Raw genomic sequence first — 22,870 nt, 5'->3', positions numbered from 1 at the left:
GAGGCAAGTGCCTGGGGCAGGTGCTGCCGCGGCAGCACAGGATGATGATGATGAAGTCCCTGATCTTGTGCCTGGAGAGACCTTTGAAGCTGCAGCAGAGGAGGATAAAGCTGCTGCTTCTTAAGAGACATTTAAAAGGATTTTGTGTTCTTTCATATGCTTCCTGTGATTTTGAAGTGGTATCCATTTTTTTTAAATTACATCGTTCTTAATCTTATGTTCTCTGTGACTCTTAATGGTGTTATGTTGAGTTTTCGATCCAAAATACTTTTTCTGAAATTCGTGGTTGATATTTTCCCGGTTGAATGCTAGCACCGTGACCACGGCAATGCGTGAATGATTATATTATAAAAAAAATTATAATCTCTGAGGGGGTGTTATCCCGTGAGAAGCTCTTTGGAACTCCAGTTTAGCTGGTTTCGACTAAGAAATCACAGGTTTTGCTTGGTGGGCTCGGAATGCTAGACTTGTCACTTTATTCGTTGAATTGCTGGGAGTTGATGTGGTGCATGTTGGATTGATATTGTTCCAGGTTGGAGCAATGAACTTATTTGGCCAGTGTATAAAAACAAAGATTAATTTTGCTCTCTCACCAAGCTACTGATGGTCCTGGTTTTCCACACCGTTGTTTAGGAGATTGTATTTGTATTTTATTTAAAATATAGTTGCAACATATTTGGTAATGAATAAATTATGTTCGGTAATGAAAAAATATAATTTATTGTTTATAAGGTCTATTGGATTCTACATTTATAACGCAAGATGAGAAAAAATTTTTTGCGGAGTAGCTTTTGTGGAGGGTGCATTACTCTCCACTATTCATTTTAATTCATATAAATATATAAATATAAATAGTGGAGTCACTTAACTGTTCGCATGGCTTCACTGTTTCAGCTGAACTCAATTCACTTCAAAGGTAAATGTATTGAATTGAGTTTGATTAGTAAAATAAAAAAATTATTTTTTTAATTTTTAATTATATTTTATTTTAAAATTTAGTGTTTAACATTATTTAATAACATTAAATAAATTAAACGGAGATCGTTTAATAATTTAATATTTATAGAATTTAATTGTAATTTCAATTTTATTCTTAATGATATTTAATATGATGTCGTTGCTCGTTTAAGAAACTAAGAAAACTTTAGTCATTGTCGGATGTATTTCATACGTGATGGAGTTGTAAATAATTTAATGGAACAATAAAATATATTTTATATAAAGTATAATTTATTTCATGATGTAATAGCAGTAGTTAAATCTACAATATTTAAATTAAAAACCATCAACATAAATATATATTTTTTAAAATTATTTTATAATCTCAATTTGAAAAGCATTCTTAACCACATACATTAAATTACTTTTTTTTTTCAACCTTAATTTCAACCATAGTTTTAATCAAATATATATAAATACCAAATCAACTTCAATAAAAAATATTTTTTATAAAATATTTTTTTTCAAACCATAAATATACCATGGCGTGCTTCATCTAATTCCCTCTATAGTATTGAGCTGTGAAAATATTTATTATGCCCTTTTAGAGCTGGAGATGCTTGAAGAATCTTTTTTACTTTTAGGTAAAGAGAGTGTTTTGCTCTTTTTGTTTGTGCAGTTGAAGACTTCGAGTCTGTTTGGTATTGTGGTTGCTTTTATGGTTGTGGTTTCAAAAAAACAGTTTAATAAAAAGTGTTTTTTGTGAGGTTCGTTTTAACTTTTGATGTGTTTGGTTAAAACTGTGGTTGAAATTATGGTTGGAAAAAAATAGTTTTATGTGTTTGGTTAATATGCTTTTTGTATGAGGTTTAATTGTAAAATTACCTAAAAGGACACACACACACATATATAAAAAACAAACCATTTGCAATTCTATCGCGTACAAATCCCATACGTGAAGGTCTCTGCGATCCTTGAATAGTTGAGCGAGGTACAATATCAGGTAAAAAATGAAATTGGAATTGCGATCATACTCGGAAAAAACCTCATCATCTTGTGATCTCCTTCTAATATAGTTATATAGTGTTGTTGATACAACTAAACATCTACATATTTAATTTTTGTTATATATATATATTTATTTATCTCTAACAAAAATTACCTCTAAACATAACCAATTAATAAAAAAGCTTTTATACAAATAAATTATAATAGTATAAGCAATATATGTTTTGTTGTCATTATTACATAAAAACTTGTATGAATTTTCACCCACCAATGAAAACCAAGCATGTTTAATTTGTATTTATACTTGTTTTTAAAGGGCATCATTTTCAATCATGGATAAAATTTACAAGTTTTCAGAACCAGCCGCCACTACGTAGAGCACCAAATCCTCTCTTCCTTTTAGTTTCTCATTTGCCTCTTATTTGTTTTCTTTCTCCCTTGGCCTAAAAACAACACAAGATTAGGATGTAATTACTAGTGCAACAAAGCATCTCATAGCAGTTGTCCTAGAACTTAGAGGAGAGAGCACAACTGCTATTGATTAAAAGATGGCTACTGGATAATGGGCAAAAAAAGATTTTTGCCTCCTCAACATTGATGGGCTAAAAGAAAAATTGGGAGAAACTTTTGGAAAGGATCTAATGGAATCAAAGGACCCATTACAATTGGTGAACTCAGACCATTTGAACTACATCATATTGATAAGATTTTAAACCTCATAATTTGTTTTATTTTGGGTGATATTGTATTTATGATATAAAAAAAGTCCTAACATTAAATTGATGCTTGATGTTGTAATTGTTTTTTAAAAAAGTTTATTTAAAATATTAAATTAACAAGGATTTGATTGATCATAAAAAAACAACAACCCTTTTTTCTCTTACTTATCATGGGCATGAAAAACTACAATTTAGAAGATTTTACTTTTTATATATATTTTTAGTCTTTATGTTTTGAAAGTCACGTTTTAGTCCTAAAACTTCATTTCTTATACATTTTAGTTCCTAAGATTTGAGAAGAGAGAGAAAGTCATGTAGAACTAGTAAGGAAAGAAAATATTTGATCAGTCACTTTCTGACTACTAAAAATACTAATCTTGGTATTGGTGGATTCATCTTGGAGAAAGAGGTTTATAGAAGTGTTTTTCTTTTAACATGTCATAAAAAGTAGATTGAGACCTATAAAGTTGTTTTTGATTTTGATAGATTTTTTTTTAATTTTTAGAGTAATTATGTGTTTTGAGATTTAAAATGAGTTTCTTTATGTTTCTACGATATGTTTTTGTATTTTCATGTAAAAAAAAAGGTTCAAAGATGACTGAAAAGTCAATAAAAAGATGACATGTAGTGTTTATATATATATATATATATATATATATATAATGAGGTATGGATAATGTGTTGTCTATCCATTGGGAAAAAAACCTTATAGGCCTTCATCCTAAGCCTACGTATGCTTCGTATTTTTCTTAGATTTTTCTTTATTTTTAATTCACTTTATTAAAATAATATGTAATTGATTATCTAAGTATGCCATTATATTTATGAATATTATAATGATATTATCATTTTTTTGAATAATTATGTGTTAGTCTAATATATAGATTTTTTTAAAATAATTTTCTCATCAAATATTTGTTGAATGAGAATAAAATATATATCTTGTATCACTTTGATGCTACTATGTTTTTTGATAACCGAATGACTCTTATCAATTTTAACTTAGGATTCTTAAATATTTTTTTTAAAGGATATGACATTCTAGCATCAGTTAGTTGGCCAAAATGGTTCAAAACTCCTATTGCAGAAAACATTTTTAGTGTGATAAATGATTTTGAATGAAGTTTATTTTTTATTTATCGTAGAACATTATACCTTAAATTGTTGAAAAAGTAGGTGATGATATTTTAAAATTCAAAATGCTCAGGAATGTTGGTTTTTTTTAGTGTTTAGATAGAGAGTAATCACACGTTTACGTTAATATTTCCTTCTTCAGCCTTCAAGAAGTTGACGAGTTAGTGATAGAATATACAACACTTGTAAAACAATCACTTTTGATGAGATTTAATGACCACTCAATGATAAAGTCAGTAATTTTTAATAAAATATTACAATAAATAAAAGAATAAATTTTAAATTCTTAAAAACAAGAGTGTTTGTTTTTAGTTATGTATAACAAATGCTCTATAAAAATAAAAATATGAATAGAGAATAGGAAAAATATGAATCATTTACTTGTGTGATTCCAATAGTATATATAACCTTTAAAATTTATCATGTTACTTGAATGGAGATGTTCGAATGTCATCTTTTTCTGATAATATTAATAAGAGATAAATATTCATTACATAACATTAATGAGAGATATATATCTCTTACACAATATCAATTATTGATGAAAATATAACAGGCATCTACAAGACTTTTATATATCCATTAATGCAGGAAGATGATCATTCTTATGACCCAACATGTGGCTTAAAAAGATTATCAACTAAAAATATATTTAGATTTAATAAGATTCCAAATATAAGGGTGATAAGTTTAGCAACATGTCAAACTCATATGTACTTAAGCTCAGTACGTAGCTGAATTCAAAGGTGATAGGTCTGGCATCTTGACAGACCCACTTATACCTAGGTTTAACATATAGCTGAATCCAAAGATATTATGTCTAATATCTTGTCACACCTATATGTATTTGGCTCAGCGCATAGTTGAATAAAAAGGTATTGAGTCTGACATCTTAATAAACCCGCTTTGACTTGGTTTCAACACGTAGTTAAACCCAAAAATGTTGTGTCTGATATTTTACCACATTCACATGTATTTGAGCCTAGTGTATAATTGAACCTAAATGTATTAGGTCTTACATCTTGTCAGACTCACAGACACTTAGGCTCTAAGCATAGTTGAACCTAAAAGTATTTGGTTTAACATCTTATCAAACTCACAAGCACTTATACTAAATATGTAGCTAAAAGCAAGGGTGATGAGTTTGATAACTTGCTAAACCCAAATGTATTTAGGCTCAACATGTAGTTGAATTTAATGGTGTTGGATCTGGCATTGTTAAACCTATATGTACTTAGACTCAACCCGTAGTTAAACCCCAAGAGTGTTGGATCTGGTATCTTACTAGATCCACATGTATTTGAGTTCTGTCACATAGCTGAACCTTAAGGGTGTTAAAGTTGATATTTTTTTAGATTCATATAAAATCAGGCTCAATACATAACTGAACTTTTAAAGTGTTAAATTTGATATTTTACTAGACCCAAAGTATATAAGCTTAATTAGCATTCTACCAAACTCGGATATGTTCGAACTATCACCCTGCATTTAACCTTTTAATTATAGACTTTCAATCAAACATATCAAATATAGAAAATACGTTCATCGATCAGTAGGTACCCTCTTTGCTGAAACAATGTATATATTTTTATCTAGACTTAGAACTCAGGTCTTTACTCGCAGTGAAATTCTTAAAATCACTATTAATTCGTGATGGGTTCAATAGCATAGCCTGCAGTGCAAGTGAACATGAGAAGTGAATCACTCAGAGTGAAATAGAGTTTTCTCGTACATAAAGATTATGAAAGTAACCTTCAATTGTCGTTTGAAGTGTAGGGCTTGGCAGACGATAACCTCCATCAACACCAGGCTAATTCCATCACATATTTGGACTTACAGCTTGCGAAATACAGGATCGCTTCTGCTTTTGGTACCGCATATCTTTCTATTTGTCTTTGAGAAGAACTCAACCTTCTCCATGTTACCAAACCTTTTGTCAGAAATGGAGTTGCCACTGCAATCGGAGAAATGAGGTTCAACTTTTCGTCCATACTGCACTAGCTTCACATAGCTTCTTAGCCACTCTCACCATGGCGTGCTTTGATGCTCCACATGCACGAGGAAATTCTCCGCAAATTACAGAAACTAGATTTGGAAGTGAAGAAAATACATCGTCTTGACTGGAATCAATATCCAGGCGGCATTTTTAGCTCTGAGAAAGCACCAAACAAATTGACATCAACAAACCTTTTGAATTCGTCACCGGTGGTAGCTAAGATTCTGGGATCCACGTCGCTTGAAACATTAGCGTTGTTGTATAAAACATCAAGTTTTGTATTCATGGAGACAGCCAAATCTGCAACGTTTTGCACATCGGAGTCGTGTTTCACAAGGTAAGATGTTGAATTTTGGGAGCCAAGTTCTTCATATAGAGGCAGCGACCAAGTTCATCTTGGATATTGACAATGAGAACCTTGGCATCATGTTGTATGAACAGCCTTGCTATAATGCTATGGACTTGTACCACTCCACTACCTCCACCGGTTATCATCGCCGCCTTGCCAATTATGTAACAAAACTGAAGTTTATTTGACGAAGGAATCCAAGGCCTGCTTTATTCTTGCTTTATTCTTACTGTGATGTCAATCTCACATATTATTTTATATCATAAATCATTGGAGCTAACACAGAATCCCTAACTTGTTGGGTGGAATTAGCATAACTTAAACACATGATTAGGTGCTAAAGATTGGATGCTAAATTATTAATATGCTCTCACCTAATTTGTTGGGCATGCCCATCAAAATATCGTGAAGCTCTCAGGTAAAACTTCAATTTGGATTCATCCTATGTACATAAAAGTCATATTTTTTTTTTCTACTGGTGTATTTTGAAGGGAAAAAAAACCTAGTTTTCATCATTTTTTATATTTATAATCTATAGATGTATGATCTAACTAATATAACATTATCCTTATTCTATTATTCCTCTTACCCAAGGGCAGAGCTAAGATTATTTGTTTTGGGGCCAAAAAATATAATATTTTTTTAATTTATTATATATGAGTTGTAAGAATAAAATAAAAATTACATAATTTAGTTTTATTTAAAGAACGTATTACAAAATATATAATAATCTTTGTACCTATTAAATACAAACATATAAAGTATATAAGAAGCATTAACTAAAACAAAGCATTATTTATATTTAATAAACTTTGAAATAAAATAAAAAATAATTCTTACATATTTATTTTAATTGTGCTCGTCATTCTTTCATAGAATAGAAATCATTGATTATCATATCAATTGTAAATCTTTCAATAATTTTTTTTCTATATAGACAATCAAATAATTTGCAAGAAAATTATCCTCTATCTGATTGCAAAGTCTTGTTTTAATAATCTTCATCACTGAGAAAGCTCGTTTAGTAGTTGCTGTCAAAACAGGAAGAGTCAAGATAAGCCAAATCAATTTGTTAATGAGTGAATAAATTATTAATTTTTCTGTTTCAACCAATCCTTGATATAAATCAGCAATTGATGACATATTCTATAACTTTGGATGATTGGGTAAATCAAGCTCATAATGTTGCAACTGAAATCTCAAATGAATTTTTTCTTGGTTAGAAAAATCTTTAGGGTAGAACTTGTCAACAAGTAAGTATATATCTTCAACATTAAATAATTTATAGCTATTTCTAGGATCTAAAGCTATGTTCAATTTAATTTAATGATCTGTCAATCTAAAATTTAGTATAATATGTCAATTTAATAACTTATTAATTTAAGATTTAATTTTATTAGAATTTTAAATTAAATTGAATAAAAACTAACTCAAAGTCAATTAACCTGAAAAATAAATTTCTAACTCAATCAATATAATTTAAATTAACTCAAGCTATTACACACAAATTATGATTTTGGAACATTAGTTAAGCACGAGTTTACTCATTTCGGCATGGTGGCTGTGAAACTTAGAATTTAAGCTGCAAGCCTGCAAGAGGTGTAATGGGCCTGAAAACATTGGATTGACTACAAAAGAGTCCAGCAGAAGGAAACTGCATAAGACGAGCATTTCTGACACCCAATGGCAATGCAGTTGAGCATGGAAAGCTCAAGAGTAGGTGAGTTAGACTTAGAAGAATGCAGCAATTCCAACAAGGCAAAGATGAGAAAGAAGAAACCAATTTCGAATCAGGAAGAAGATATAGAGAAGGACGCCAATGTCAATGGCAGGTCTAAGAAGAAGAAAGAAGGGACTAAAACGTCACTTCCTTCTGGTACTACTAGTCCTTATTACAACAAGTTTGATAAGGCTTACGAAAGGAAAACAGCAGACAACACATGGAAGCCACCACAATCTGAATTTGGGTTCTTGCATAATCATGCACATGACCCCTGGAGAGTTTTGGTCATTTGTATGCTCCTTAATCGCACTGCTGGTACTCGGGTACTCTATATGCTCTCAAAGTCAGTCTTTTCCTGTTCTTTTGGTGGTTTTATTTTCTTCTTGAAATTGATATTTGTGGGTATGCGTGAATGTTTAACCTTTTAGCTGATTACTTTGTGAATTTTAGTTGTTAATGTACTGTTGATAATTGGGTCTGGTTTAGAAGACTTGTTTGGATGTTGTAATTAAAAAGTACTGACCCTCAAATTAAAAAAAAAAAAATTGAAACTTTATGGTGCTATTTATCTGTAAAAGATCTTGGAAATTATTTCCCCATACAAATAGGAATGAGGATGGATAATTCATGTAGGATTTACACTTCTTTCATTGTTTGACAGCTTCTTAGAAGTGGAAGGTTTTCTTTTTTGTACCACTAGGTTGTGTACTTTCCCACTGTGTTTTTGAATAAAACTTAAAGTAATTGTAAGCAAACTTTAAACTGGCCTGAGATTTTGAACGCAGCCAACTCTTACTCTGGATTATTCCCAAGGCATTGGAAGGTGGTCTTGCGCTCTTAATTATTGTGCTCATTTGAGTGATTTTTTATGTTCTTTTTGCCTGTCGAGGATGTACAAGGCGTTATGTAGAGCATCTACAAACTGTTGTAGTTAAGACTCTCTAAAGAGCTAGGTCCTCTCTGTTATCAATCAACTTTTTAGGGTTCCTTGATATATTTCTCCGGCTGGATTTTTTTTTTAAAAAAAAAATTGCATGGTTTCATGTCTTTTGTTAAAAACACCAGCTTTTTAGTTTTGTACCTATCTATTGTCTGGTGACAGGTGCTATTCCATTTCTCGACCAAGTTCTATGTAATTAGAAACCAAGAACAATCAGTTCATGTCTTGCAAATTTATGTTGAACCTGCAATTAGGAGACTCTATAGATCTAGATGTAGTCTCTATGGAAAGAAAAATCTCTGCCTTTGATCATGGCTTGCAAATTTATTTGCTATCATTATTGTTCCTATAAGACTATGGTGATGGCTCTCAACAGCGACAACATCAAATGTTATTCAAAGATTTTATTTATACTGCCAACTGTGTCATCTTTTGGAGTGCCTAAACAAGTTGCTCACCACACAAGCAGATGTATGACTCTTAGATTTTGGGCATCATAGCTCATGGGATTTGATTGCTAAATGTTGATATTATGGCAAGACAAACTGGACTGGAATAAAATGGAAGGAGAGATCTTGTACTGGTTATTGTGACTTAGCATGAAACATTAGGTTTTCCATTTTGGATTAGAGTTTCTTTCTTTCTATTTTGAATAGGGGAGTTAAGCTATAACAATAAGAAGATTACAATATGAATGCATAAATATGATTGAGCATCATGAAGCACAAGCCTTGATTCCTCCCACAATAGAGACCTGGTTGGATTTCTTCCCTTTTGAAACCCCACCCACCCTCTCAGTCCCTCAACAGGCCTTCAGTTAAGGATTGGTTTGGTTTTGTGGTATTGCTTGATTTGGTTCTTGATGGGTTTTCTGAGTAGCAATCCTAATCTGTATCTCAATTTATCCCCTTCTCCTATCACTACTTGGCAGAAAATTGGGTTGAATGTTGCTAACAAAAAACTTTTTCAATTATTCTTCATCCGCTTGATTTCAACAAGATTTCAAGTCTCTTGTCAAACATGAAGGGATCACTGCATAAGCATTGATGCAGTCAGTTTACTTAAATAGAACATAGCTAAATGCAGGCTGAAAGAGTTGTAGCAGACCTCTTTACTCTGTGTCCTGATGCTAAGGCTGCCACTGGGGTTGCCACAGAGGAGATTGAAAGAGCAATTAAAAGTCTAGGTTTACAAAAGAGGAGAGCAAAGATGGTACAACGATTATCTGAAGACTATTTACAGGAGGACTGGACCCATGTCACTCAGTTGCCTGGTGTTGGAAAGTAAGTGTAATTATTATTTTTTCATCATGGTAGATACTTTCTTTCTTTAAAACTGTATTAACTTTATCATGGGAAACTCTGATAAACTTTTGTCTAATTTCTTGTAGGTATGCTGCTGATGCACATGCAATATTCTGCACAGGAAAGTGGGAGCAGGTTAGACCAAATGATCACATGCTAAATCGATACTGGGAATACCTATGCAGTACCAAGAATGCTTTGTCATAAGCATCAATCTTTTGGAGGAGTTGTTCGTTGTTAGTGCATGAGCTAAATGCACGCAATTGAATACCAGATAAAATGTTGATCAGAGGGGCGCAAAATCTGTAGTGGATGGAGCTATGACCTTGTTAGTTTCATAGGAGTCCACATTTTGACGTCGCATGAACTCAGGTCAAAAGCCCCCTCTATTTACACTGTTGTTTCCCTTGTTATCCTGGATTTCTGAATGTGTCATTTCTTGAAACTCGATTTCTATTTTCTGGAAAGAAAATGAGGAAGGTTTTTGTGCTGATTTGTTTTCCAGTTAGTGGCACATCGGCCAGATTTTACCAAAAACTGCAGCATATAATAGCATGACGCTCTATAATATTTCTCTTCAAGTTTTCTTCTTGCACGAATGCATCATTTTGTGCCTCAATTTCTTGTAGGCGCTCTAGGCCATCCTAGACTCGTTTCCCATCCTAGCAAGTGGCTTAAATGCGGAAGTACGGTTTACATAAGCCGTAAAGCCACTGTCAAGTTGCTCGAGAATTAGAAATGGTTTTTCATCTTGGGATCGAAAATGGGTTGGCGTTTCATGTTTTGGCATGCGATCACACGAAGCATTAAGACCTCATGGTAGCAAGGACATGTCTATAAACCACTCAAATCCAAAATACATATATATGCAGACAATATTGTTGTCTTCAACACCTTTATTCTAGCTTTTTTGGATTTTCTTTTTAGCACAGTTATTAAATTTTTTATGATAAATAAAAAAAATATCTAGAGATATAATCACAGTTTTCACAAGTCACAGATGGAAACTACAATACTTAAATTGTAAATATCAATTTTGTTTCATGAAATGTACAGGAAAAGAAAATATTTATGAATATAGCATGGTTTTAGAAGTTGTAGATAGCAACTGCGATACACGAGTTGCATGTTACACATGGCATCTATAATGTTATGTGAAATTTATATTATTAGCCCTTTTCTTTCTTTTTTTCTTTTTCTTTGCTCCTCTCTCTCTCTCTCCCCACAACCATCCACCCCTCCCCTCTCTCCCCACAACCATCCACCCCTCCCCTTTAACTAGTGCCAGCAATCTTCCTCTCTCTCTCTCTCTCTCCTCATTGCAAATCATCCATTTTCCAACCAAAACATCCACCATTAGTTACAATCACAACCCACATTATACATTTAGAGGTATATTAATAATTTCTTCTTAATGAATTAAATGTAATTCATGTTAACATGTGTTAACTTGATTTCATAAAATGTTAGGATTTTAAATTAAGAATTATGTTAATTAGATATAATTTGAGTTGATAATTAGGTTATTTTATAAAATAATCAATGATTTTAGGTTGTTGCTGATTGTAGATTAATAGAATTATTTTGTTAGAGTTTATTTATTTAGGTTAAATTATGGATTATACTGAATTACATATAAAATAAGAAAATTGGCTATGAAATACATGAATTTGATTGATAGTTTTGTTATGGTAATGAAATTTGATGAATTTAGATATTCATTGATTAATTTGATATATTTAGATTTTAGCCAATTACATTATTGTTATGGTTTTATTAATAAATTATGCATTTTGATTAACCCTAATATATTAATAAACTAGAATTGTATTTTGTTGTATTCTTTTATATGATAACATGTTTTGTAATTTAGGAATATTATGCTTCTATTATGGTATTATTGTCAATACCAACAATGGTATCACTTATAATGGAGGAGGTCATAAGTTCTTAATTACTACATTAGACATGTATGAGTTATCTAGAATGTTGTGTGCTTAACTTGCCTGAAATATGTTTTAAATAAAAGTTAAAATTACTTGAAAGATATTACAAATTGGGGTCAATCAAGCTTATTATTTTGGTGTACCACTATGTATTCATGAAAGTATAAATTTAATGTTTGAGTTTACAGTGATTAATGAGATTAATATGCTAGAGCTCTATTTCAATAATAGATCTAGATAAAGAAACTCTTTTAATATGGAGTCGACTTAGATTCCAAGTAACTCTCAGAGAATCACATAAGTATCATAAGCAGCTGGTCCATTTAGGTTAGGTGGCAATGTAAGTAGAAGAATATTGGTGGAGGAAATTGTTAATGTGGAACCTTAGTTAAGTATGACATCTGTTTCATATTTCTATGAAGAATCTAAATCAAGTAACAATGAAGATGACCATCACATTGATAAAATTGACATTGAGGAGGAAAATAAGGATACTGATACTAAGTTAGTTGAGCCTGTTAATCACTATATGGCTCCTCCTACTCCTGAAGTTAAGGTTGTGAATATAGATAACCAATATAGATACAATATCTAGGTTAATTGTCGTAGGCATCTAAGCTTATTAGTTGATGAATTAGAGATTAAAAAAAAAACAAATTTGAATGTATTACTATAGTAAAAATATGGCATATAAAAAACTCATTGCAATACAAGGTTCATCATTAAACTAAAATTTGTGTGTTAGTTACAATATGTTTAGGAACCAGTTTGTAGATGATATTTGCATGGAAAATATCACCAAAAATCTAATTCATGAAAATTTTCAAAATTTAAAGGGCCATACATACGTCAAAACCTTTATATTTTAAACATTATTATCAGGTTGACTCAAATCTCATTATTGAGATGATGTTGACAATTCTGAAGAGATATTTAAGTATGAGTGTTATAATGGTTAAGGTATTGTAGAGAGGGATTATTAGCATTACGTTTCCTATTGGAAGACGTGGATGACCAAAACAAAGATATTAGAGTGGTTATTTGATATATATAAAAAGTATTTTAAAATCTACCTAAAATATTGATGGTTATCACATATTTAAGTTTAGAAACAATTATCACTTGGGATCATAAAATGCTTAATGACAATAAGATAATATTTGGAAAAGCATTTTGGGTATTTGGTGCTTCAATTGATGGGTTTCAATAGTCATTCTTTAATTAGTATTGATGCTACTCACCTTTATGGTATGTATAAGAAAAAATTATTGATTATAGTTGTTAATAATGTAAATAATAAAGTTTATTCATTGTTTCTACTATTATTGAAGAAGATACAAACAATAATTGGAGTTCATTAATTGAAGTTCATTTTTATATTTGTCTCGAATTGACAATCACATTGAATTATATATTATTTGTGCCTCAATTTCTTGTAGGCGCTCTAGGCTTATCCTAGACTCGTTTCCCTTCCTAGCAAGTGGCTTAAATGCGGAAGTACGTTTTACATAAGACATAAAGCCACTGTCAAGTTGCTCGAGAATTAGAAATGGTTCATCATCTTGGGATCGAAAATGGGTTGGCGTTTCATGTTTTGGCATGCGGATCACACGAAGCATTGATTACAGATATGGACCTCATTGTAACATGGACATGTCTATAAACCACTCAAATCCAAAATACATATATATATATATATATATATATATATATATATGCAGACAATATTGTTGTCTGCAACACCTTTATTCTAGCTTTTTTGGTTTTTTTTTATCACAGTTATTAAATTTTTTTATTAAGTAACATAATGAAAAAAATATTTAAGGATTTAATCACAGTTTGGAAACTAAGACACCCAAGTTGTAAATATCAATTTTGTTTCATGAAATGAACTAGGAAAATAAAATATTTATGGATATAGCATGGTTTTACAAGTTATAGATAGCAACTCTGATACACGAGTTGCATGTTGCATGTTGCACATGGCATCTATGATCTATGATTTTATGTGAAATTTATATTATGAGCTCTTTTCTTTCTTGTTTTCTCCTTCTTTCCTCCTCTCTCTTTCTCTCTACTCATAACCATCCACCCCTTCCCTTTCACTAGTGCCAGCAACCTTCCTCTCTCTCTCTTCTCATTGGAAATCATCCATTTTCCAACCAAAACATCCACTATCAGTTACAATCACAACCCACATTATACATTTAGAGGTAACCCACATTATACATTTAGAGGTATATTGATAATTTCTTCTTAATGAATTTAATGTAATTCATGTTAATCGTATGTTAATTTGATTTCATAAAATGTTAGGGTTTTGAATTAAGAATTATGTTAATTAGAAATAATTTGAGTTGGTAATTAGATTATTTTGTAAAATAATCAATGATTTTTAGTTATTGCTAATTGTAAATTAATAAAATTATTTTGTTAGAGTTTGTTTATTTAGGTTAAATTATGGATTATACTGAATTATATATAAAAATAAAATAAGAAAATTGGCTATGAAATACATGAATTTGATTGATAGTTTTGTTATGGTAATGAAATTTGATGAATTTAGATATTCATTGATTAATTTGATATATTTAGATTTTAGCCAATTATGTTATTGTTATGGTTTTATTGATAAATTATGCACTTTGATTAACCCTAATATATTAATAAACTAGAATTGTGTTTTGTTGTATTCTTTTATATGATAACATGTCTTGTAATTTAGGAATATTATGCTTTCATTATAGTATTATTGTTAATACCAACAATAGTATCACTTATAATGGAGGAGGTCATGAGTTCTTAACTACTACATTAGACATGTATGAGTTATCTAGAATGTTGTATGCTTAACTAGCCTGAAATATGTTTTAAATAAAAGTTGAAATTACTTGAAAGATATTACAAATTGGGGTCAATCAAGCTTATTATTTTGGTGTACCAATATATAGTCATGAAAGTAAAAATTTAATGTTTGAGTTTACAATGATTAATGAGATTAATATGCTAGAGCTCTATTTCAATAATAGATCTAGATAAAGAAACTCTTTTAATATGGAGTTGACTTAGGTTCCAAATAACTCTCAAAGAATCACACAAGTATCATAAGCAGCTAGTCATCTAGGTTAGGTGGCAATGTAAGTAGAAAAATATTAGTGGAGGAAATTGTTAATGTGGAACCTTAGTTAAGTATGACATCTGTTTCATATTTCTATGAAGAATCTAAATCAAGTAACAATGAAGATGACCATCACATTGATAAAATTGACATTGAGGAGGAAAATAAGGATACTGATACTGAGTTAGTTGAGCTTGTTAATCACTATATGGCTCCTCCTATTCCTGAAGTTAAGGTTGTGAATATAGATAACCAATATAGATACAATATTTAGGCTAATGTCGTAGGCATCCAAGCTTATTAGTTGATGAATTAGAGATTGAAAAAAAAAACAAATTTGAATGTATTACTATAGTAAAAATATGGCATATAAAGAACTCATTGCAATACAAGGTTCATCATTAAACTAAAATTTGTGTGTTAGTTACAATATGTTTAGGAACCAGTTTGTAGATGATATTTGCATGGAAAATATCACCAAAAATCTAATTCATGAAAATTTTCAAAATTTAAAGGGCCATACATACGTCAAAACCTTTATATTTTAAACATTATTATCAGGTTGACTCAAATCTCATTATTGAGATGATGTTGACAATTCTGAAGAGATATTTAAGTATGAGTGTTATAATGGTTAAGGTATTGTAGAGAGGGATTATTAGCATTACGTTTCCTATTGGAAGACGTGGATGACCAAAACAAAGATATTAGAGTGGTTATTTGATATATATAAAAAGTATTTTAAAATCTACCTAAAATATTGATGGTTATCACATACCAAAAAAAGATATTAGAGTGGTTATTTGATACATATAAAGAATATTTTAAAATCTACGTAGAATGTTGGTGGCTATCACATATTTAAATTTAGAAATAATTATCACTTGGAATCATAAAATGCTTAATAACAATAAGATAATATTTGGAAAAGCATTTTGGGTATTTGGTGCTTCAATTGATGGGTTTCAATAGTCATTCTTTAATTAGTATTGATGCTACTCACCTTTATGGTATGTATAAGAAAAAATTATTAATTACAGTTATTAATGATGTAAATAATGAAGTTTATTCATTGTTTCTACTATCAGTGAAGAAGATACAAACAATAATTGGAGTTCATTAATTGAAGTTCATTTTTATATTTGTCTCGAATTGACAATCACATTGAATTATATATTATATCAAATATACATGCATTAATTAAGAGTTTTATATCATAAGTAACTTCAATATTAAGTTAAGAAATATGGCCTTGAAAAGTACATTGCATATGACATGTATTAATCCTTCTAAATAGCAATTTAATATTTTAAGATTTGATGGAGACTGATAATGCAGCTAGAGCATGGCTTAAAGTTAAACCTAGAGAAAAACAAGATAAACAGGCAATTTCATATGATTTTGGTGGTTACAAATGCTATTTGCTACTATCATGAGATGCTACACTCATTCAAGTGTGCTCGTTCCCTAGCTAAACTACTTTTTCGCTTTTGCTATTTTATTAAAAAAAAATAACGTGCTAAGTTTAAAAAACACTCTTAATTCTAGACAGGGAACTAAAAACGATACTTTAGTATGTGTTTCTGAAATAAGTGTAACTAATGAATCCCCATCATCAATGCGGGAAAATCCAAATACACTGCCTTGTTCCATATCCACATTTAATTTTGAAATAAATATTTCGTGCGCTATCCTCGCATCATAGCTGATCTCTTGAAATTGATGTCGGATAGATCCTACAATTCTCAAGGTTTTCATTCTTTGAAACAATTCAGCTGCACCATACCACATGCCCCTTGAGAAAGGACGCAGCAATGGCCTGGTATCGTCATATAAAGAAATACAACAAGAAATACAGAAAAACTCCAAGAAATTGGAATTTCATCAAGGAACAATAATTAAAAACAGATTGTCAAGTGCAAAAATATGTTCATCATCCATCTACGATATAAAGCAACGAGGTCCCAGCAACAAAAAAGCACATGAACAAAACTAACACCAAGGACACAATGATGATCTAAAGTCTAGAATTCTTGGAGCTCTTAATTAGGTTCTCACTTCTTGGATTTCTTTGATCCCCTGTAAGCCAAAGAAAAAAAAATATCAAGATGTTGAACCACAACAAGTGGGTTTTTAATGCATGTAAAATCCTGTCAAAAAGATGCTTACTGGGCTGGTTGAGGTGCGGCAGCAGCAGGTGGTGCAACTACTGGTTTCTCTGCGCCAGGTCCCTGAACAAAATCAAAACAAAAATATTTCAACTTCCCTTGCAATAGCGGGAATCCAATAGGGATCTACATAAAACTTCTGATTTTGATTCTTTTATAAGATTCAATTGAGAATGATAGAAAAAATCATCAAGATTTGAGCAGATTGAAATTCACTCATAATCATTGCACTCACCACATGATACGAATTGAAAACTCACAAAATGATCCGCTAAACACTTACAAGATTATGTGACTAAAAGGATCACACTTCACTTATCAAGAGGACTAAACAAAAAGAACCTAATCTTTGATATTCCCATGTTCTTAACATGGTTATAACAGGGAAATACAGCCAAGGTTCAACTATCTTACCAAACAAATCAATAAAGAACAATAAATTTCAAGCATCAAGTAACTATATCAATGCTGCTATACATCTTACCTGGGCCAAACGTTCCTCCCTCCTAGCAAATTTCCTTTCTCTGCTTGCCTTGTTCTTTGCCCTCTTAGCCTCAAACTGGTCAGACAAAGTCTTCTCTCTAGCCTTTTCAGCCTTTGACTTGTGAATGCTCTCCATAAGAACTCTCTTGTTCTTGAAGACATTACCCTTCACCTTCATGTACATGTCATGGTACATGTGCTTGTCAATCTTCTTGGACTCCCTGTACTTACAAAGCAGCCGCCTGAGGACACGCATTCTCCTCATCCAGAGAACTTTAGTTGGCAACCTAGCCTCCCTTGTACCCTTGCGCTTACCTAGAGTAGTTTTAAAGAGCTTTTAGTTAGCAAGCTTTTTCCCACAAAACATATAGGAAATGAACCAGCCAAAGACAAATGATATGAATAAAAGAACTCATAGCACCATTCCCAATGTAATTAATAGGTATGCCATCTAAAAATTTCAGTTTTTCTCTTAAGAACTTTTTTTTCACATGTCTAATAAATCGAGTTCAAAACAAATATTAGTGAAAGTCCAGGATAGAGATACAAACAGAAGAATATAACACATGAACAGTGGCCTACTTCTACAGAAAAAACTTGGGTTTTTTTCCAAAAAATATTTCATAGAGCTCCATTCTTCAACAACTCCCAAGCTCAAACATACAATTAAAATTGCAAACTCTAAATAGTCAAATGGTTCAGATTAAATATACCATATCCAGAGTGCCTTCCCTTTCTCTTGGCTTCCTTCATGCGACGGGCACGAGATCGAGAGTGAATCTTTGTTGGCTTCCTGATGATGAAACCATCCTTAACCAACTTCCTAATGTTTTGGCCTGCATTGTACAAAGTGAATGCATAAATCAAACAATACCCAAACAGCAACTGTTCCCCACCCCACACAGATGAATTTATTGCTATAAGCATCAATGATGGTGCATGGCAGCTTCCATCGTGTCAGAAATTGAGCCAACCAAAATACAACGTTGCAATACCAAAACCAAATCAAGTACAAACGAGGATGAATTTTATAATTCTTACAAAAACTACTTCATTAAAAAAATGACAAGTATTTTACCACCCCTCCAACCCTATTGGCAAAAAAGAAACTTAAAATCCATAATTTCTCCAGTGAGATTAAATTGCAAATGGGCTGCAGAATCTAAAAAGACGATTAACAAGTGATTATGATTATTATTACTATGATACCTTGGACTACTACAGAATTCCGGAATCACCATTCCTAAAAGTATGATAATAAGAGAGAAGAGATGGGGAAGGCATTTACGAGAGTTAGCCATGGAGATTTCGTTGACTTCATTTGGATCAAGCCAAACCTTGCCTTTCCCACACTTTAGAACGCTAGCGGAAAGCCGCTTTTGGAGCTTCAACGACACCATCTCCCTGTTTCTTGATCACTCTCCCTCACACTTTGCAGCTGGGAGGATAGCAGAAGCGTTTTCTGTGAAGCGGAAGCGGCTGTTTATAGCATGCTAGCCCTAGTTTCAGTAACTCCCCTCGCTAGGGTTTTTCACTCTGTAGGCTTCTTTGGGTTTAAGAAGATGGGCCTAAACTTATTCGATATAATTTTCTGTTTTAAATTGGAAGGCCATTTTCGGGTTAGGCATATATAGAAAAGCCTAGAAGGCCCAATTAAATTATTTTTATACTTTTTTTTTTCTAGTGAGAAAATTAAGATTTTTTTATTTCACGATAAAGATATTTATATCATTTCGTTTCAAATGAGAATTTTTTTTTATTATTATTATGTTAAAAGCATAGTGATGCATAAAATTAAAAATTTAAATAAAAACTATAATATTTTTATTTAAATATATCTTTATTTTAGTTATACAAGGATATTTTACAAGCCATATGGTATTGTGATATATAAAAATGTGAATTAAAATTCTTAATTTGTGACATTGCACCATTGAAATTTGAATTAAAAACTAGGAATTTTTGTAAGAGCACTATATCATACATACATATGGAAAAGCACTAGTATTTTTTTTTTATTTATTTTTTTCCATATACTTTACAAGAGGCTCTATGCTTGAGTAATTTGATTCCCAACTTTGTTTTTCTCATCTTCTTCTTGTTGCTTCAAAGTGTCATAAAGAGGAGCGTTTCTTGTCTCAGGTAGCCACCAACTTAAAACTCCACTAAAAATGGAGAGGATCCCAAATACGAGGAAAGAAAGAGATGGACTTAAGCGACCGGCAGCAACTAGCAATGGTGCTATTGAAGCACCCAACATCAAGGCTTGTCTTGATTGCGACACGGCAAAGTTTCTCACATTGGTTGGGAATAGCTCAATGCAATAAACATACAAGACATCGAATGCCACTGAAGCAGCCATGAAACCAATTCCTTCAATGGCCAGTTGAACCCAATTCCCAGTACTGGATTTGTCAGCGTTCTTTGCGCGTTTTCCATGAGCGAAAACGATGCAAAGAAGGCAAGAAATCCCAGCTAGAAAAGCAGAGAGTGAGAAGAGAAGTCGCCGGCCAGTGAGGCCCAAGAGTATAGTACCGATGACAACTGCAGGAACCTCCATCAATGCGTTGAGTCCAACAGAGAAATAAAGGTTGAAATTCAGGTTCTCAACATTCAGTTGAACACCATAGTAAACAAAACCAACTCCGAAACCTGCCATCATTACTGTGATCATTCTTTTAGCAGCCCATTTTGTCCTCCACAGGCTTTCTTTTGTGCAATTTTTTGTCAACGCTTCATTTTCACCACCCTCTCCCGGTGCTGACGGATTGGCAAGACAGAGGTTTTCGGGCAGTGTCTTGCCATTAAGCCTTGCGAAAGTTTTCAAAACATCAAGGGCTTCTTTGCTCCTTCCCCTAACAAGAAGCCAGCGCGGAGATTCTGAGACAAAAGGGAAGAACAAGACAGAGTAGGCTAGAGGGAGAAGTGATAAAATCTTGTATAAATTCCTCCAATTTGTTCTTGTATGATAGGCAATTAGAGGCAGGGAAAGAAATCCTGCAGTGAAGAAAAAGAAGCCATATTGACTAACTGGACCACGCCATTTTCGTCCGACCACTTCTGTAGCTAGAACAATACAGCAGATTCCTATTCCAGATCGAGAAAAACCATTTGCGAATCGAAGCAAAGAATATACCCAGATGTTCGGTGAGAGGGATGTAAGGAAAGCAGTGACAGAGGTTAAGAGACATGAGAGTAGCACTGTTCTTTTTCGGCCCAGGGATGCGTCTGCTAGGTGGCCAAAAAATGCAGAACCTGCTTGCCAAATTAACAATTCACAAAGTTAATCACTGTAAATCAGGACGTAAAGTCATGTTCTTTAAGATAGATAGTTGTTTAGTATCTTCTCATATTCTTTTTTATCGTACATGTTTCGTCACATAATAAAAACGTCAGCGACTTAACTATTTATTATTTTTGCTTCTCATCTAATCCAAAATGCTTCCCTGGAACACGAAAGGATCTGAACTAAGATAATGAAATTGATTATTCCTGAGATTCATAGAGATTAATGTCGGAACATGTAGTTCCTTACCTAAGAGGGAACCAAGAAAGAACAGTGACGCAGGTATAGCAGCAAGGAACCTGCGGTCACAAGTGAGACCCCATTCAGCAATAATGGAACTTGTATGGCCACTGACCCATTCCCAAGTGTCTGGCATCAGTCCACAAACAGAAGAGGCATCACCATTGCTGCTACTAGACAAGCACAGAGACGACGATGAATTGTTTATGCATCTCCAAGCAGATGGCTGGGCATCACTGAAGATGGTAACCAATGTGTTCTGTGAATCAAATATCCATGCTAGTGAAACCAAGAGCACATGTAAAAACTGTGACCACCCGAAGGACCCTACATACCCCTCCACCACCTCCTCCACTGTCAGCTCTAGGTTTGTTGCCGGTGGTGGTGCTACTCTTTCTGCTAACTGTATGTTTCCATGCACAAGGTTTTGTGCCTGGTCTTCCATATCTATTCCCAATTGTTGTGTATAGAAGACAAGCCAATGTCCTGCTTCTGAGCATATATTTTTGCCATTTTGCCTATCTATATATAGGCGTTAGCTTTGCCACGAGTTACACAAAAAAACAAATTAAATTCTCAAGATGCGAGGGATTTTGAGTGAAGTACTTAGAAATTAACTACGTCCTTCACTATCTAAAACATGCAGTAGCTAGAAGATCAAAGCAATACGTAAATTTCTAATGGTTTTCTAATACATTTTGAGATCGTCATGGTGATTTTATCAAAACATCGAGCACATTAGCAAGAAACTCAATTTAAATTAACAACTTCACAATTTATTATCCATGTTTGATTCATATGTTGTAGCATATATTCATATTAATTATAGCACAATGAACACAACAGTTCAACTGATAATGGTCCACTGGATGAACCAGAAACTTAACTAGGTCTATGTCCAGATCATATCTAATAACATTGATTATTATAGTATCAAAGCTACAAGGTTTAACACAAGTGATAACTTGTTAGTGCTATATACTTGGTTTGCCTAATCTTTAGTCGTTTTAGATTTTTATAGTGTTATACTAGTGATTTCTTATTAATATTTTTTTAAAAAAATGTTTTTTAAAAATAAAAACAAACAAGATAACAGAGGAAGTGACAGCTGCACAAAATTGGAGGAACATATCTGATAAGTTATCGTCTTGCAACTATAAAAGGCTGCTGGGACCAAATCACACAGACATATCAAATCAATACAGTGTTGTTCGGTTGAAGCACTCAACGGCAATAAAACTCGTCAGCTTGAAATTTTAACTGATTGATACATCAGAGGGCTTAGTATATCCCAGCTGATTAATGAAATGTTTGTTTTTTTATTTTAAAAGTATTTTAAAAAGAAATTAAAGAATTTATTTATTTATTTATTTATTTTAAATTAATATTTTTTGATATTTTCAGATATTTTAATACACTGATATAAAAAATAATTTTTAAAAACTAAAAAAATATTATTTTAATATATTTTTGAATAAAAATTACTTTAAAAAAAGTAATCACATATATATATATAT

The 22,870-nt window shown here is 32.1% G+C and overlaps 3 protein-coding genes across 5 annotated transcripts; 1 reads left to right on the top strand and 2 right to left on the bottom strand.

Annotated features, from left to right (window-relative positions):
• Window positions 1-7,751: 7,751 nt before the first annotated feature.
• Window positions 7,752-13,732, top strand: LOC105118486 (methyl-CpG-binding domain protein 4-like). Of its 3 annotated transcripts, none has more exons than XR_840950.1 (4): window positions 7,752-8,191; window positions 9,895-10,091; window positions 10,199-10,484; window positions 13,498-13,732. XR_840950.1 is itself a non-coding variant. In XM_011016454.1 (3 exons), the coding sequence occupies exons 1-3, from the start codon at window positions 7,829-7,831 to the stop codon at window positions 10,317-10,319; spliced, it is 681 nt and encodes a 226-aa protein (XP_011014756.1). In that variant the 5' UTR covers window positions 7,752-7,828; the 3' UTR covers window positions 10,320-10,693. The 3 variants fall into 3 exon arrangements, 1 of the variants encoding a protein (XP_011014756.1); XR_840949.1 differs by lacking the exon at window positions 13,498-13,732 and adding an exon at window positions 10,742-10,991; XM_011016454.1 differs by lacking the exon at window positions 13,498-13,732 and having other exon boundaries at window positions 10,199-10,693.
• A 3,297-nt stretch (window positions 13,733-17,029) lies between these two features.
• LOC105118485 (60S ribosomal protein L19-3-like) lies at window positions 17,030-19,341 on the bottom strand. Its single transcript, XM_011016453.1, has 5 exons — window positions 19,116-19,341; window positions 18,541-18,663; window positions 17,829-18,142; window positions 17,346-17,407; window positions 17,030-17,255 (listed from the first exon to the last, which is right to left on the bottom strand). The coding sequence occupies exons 1-5, from the start codon at window positions 19,225-19,227 to the stop codon at window positions 17,231-17,233; spliced, it is 636 nt and encodes a 211-aa protein (XP_011014755.1). The 5' UTR covers window positions 19,228-19,341; the 3' UTR covers window positions 17,030-17,230.
• A 414-nt stretch (window positions 19,342-19,755) lies between these two features.
• Window positions 19,756-22,101, bottom strand: LOC105118484 (organic cation/carnitine transporter 1-like). The gene is made up of 2 exons (XM_011016452.1): window positions 21,363-22,101; window positions 19,756-21,082 (listed from the first exon to the last, which is right to left on the bottom strand). Exons 1-2 carry the CDS (start codon window positions 21,796-21,798, stop codon window positions 19,878-19,880), a joined length of 1,641 nt encoding a protein of 546 aa, XP_011014754.1. The 5' UTR covers window positions 21,799-22,101; the 3' UTR covers window positions 19,756-19,877.
• Between the last annotated feature and the right edge of the window lie 769 nt (window positions 22,102-22,870).

Source organism: Populus euphratica, unplaced genomic scaffold (genome assembly GCF_000495115.2).
Source record: "Populus euphratica unplaced genomic scaffold, PopEup_1.0 scaffold1985.1, whole genome shotgun sequence".
NCBI lineage: Eukaryota > Viridiplantae > Streptophyta > Magnoliopsida > Malpighiales > Salicaceae > Populus > Populus euphratica.
Note: the sequence above shows the minus strand (reverse complement) of the source record. Positions and strands in the feature narration are given on the sequence as shown.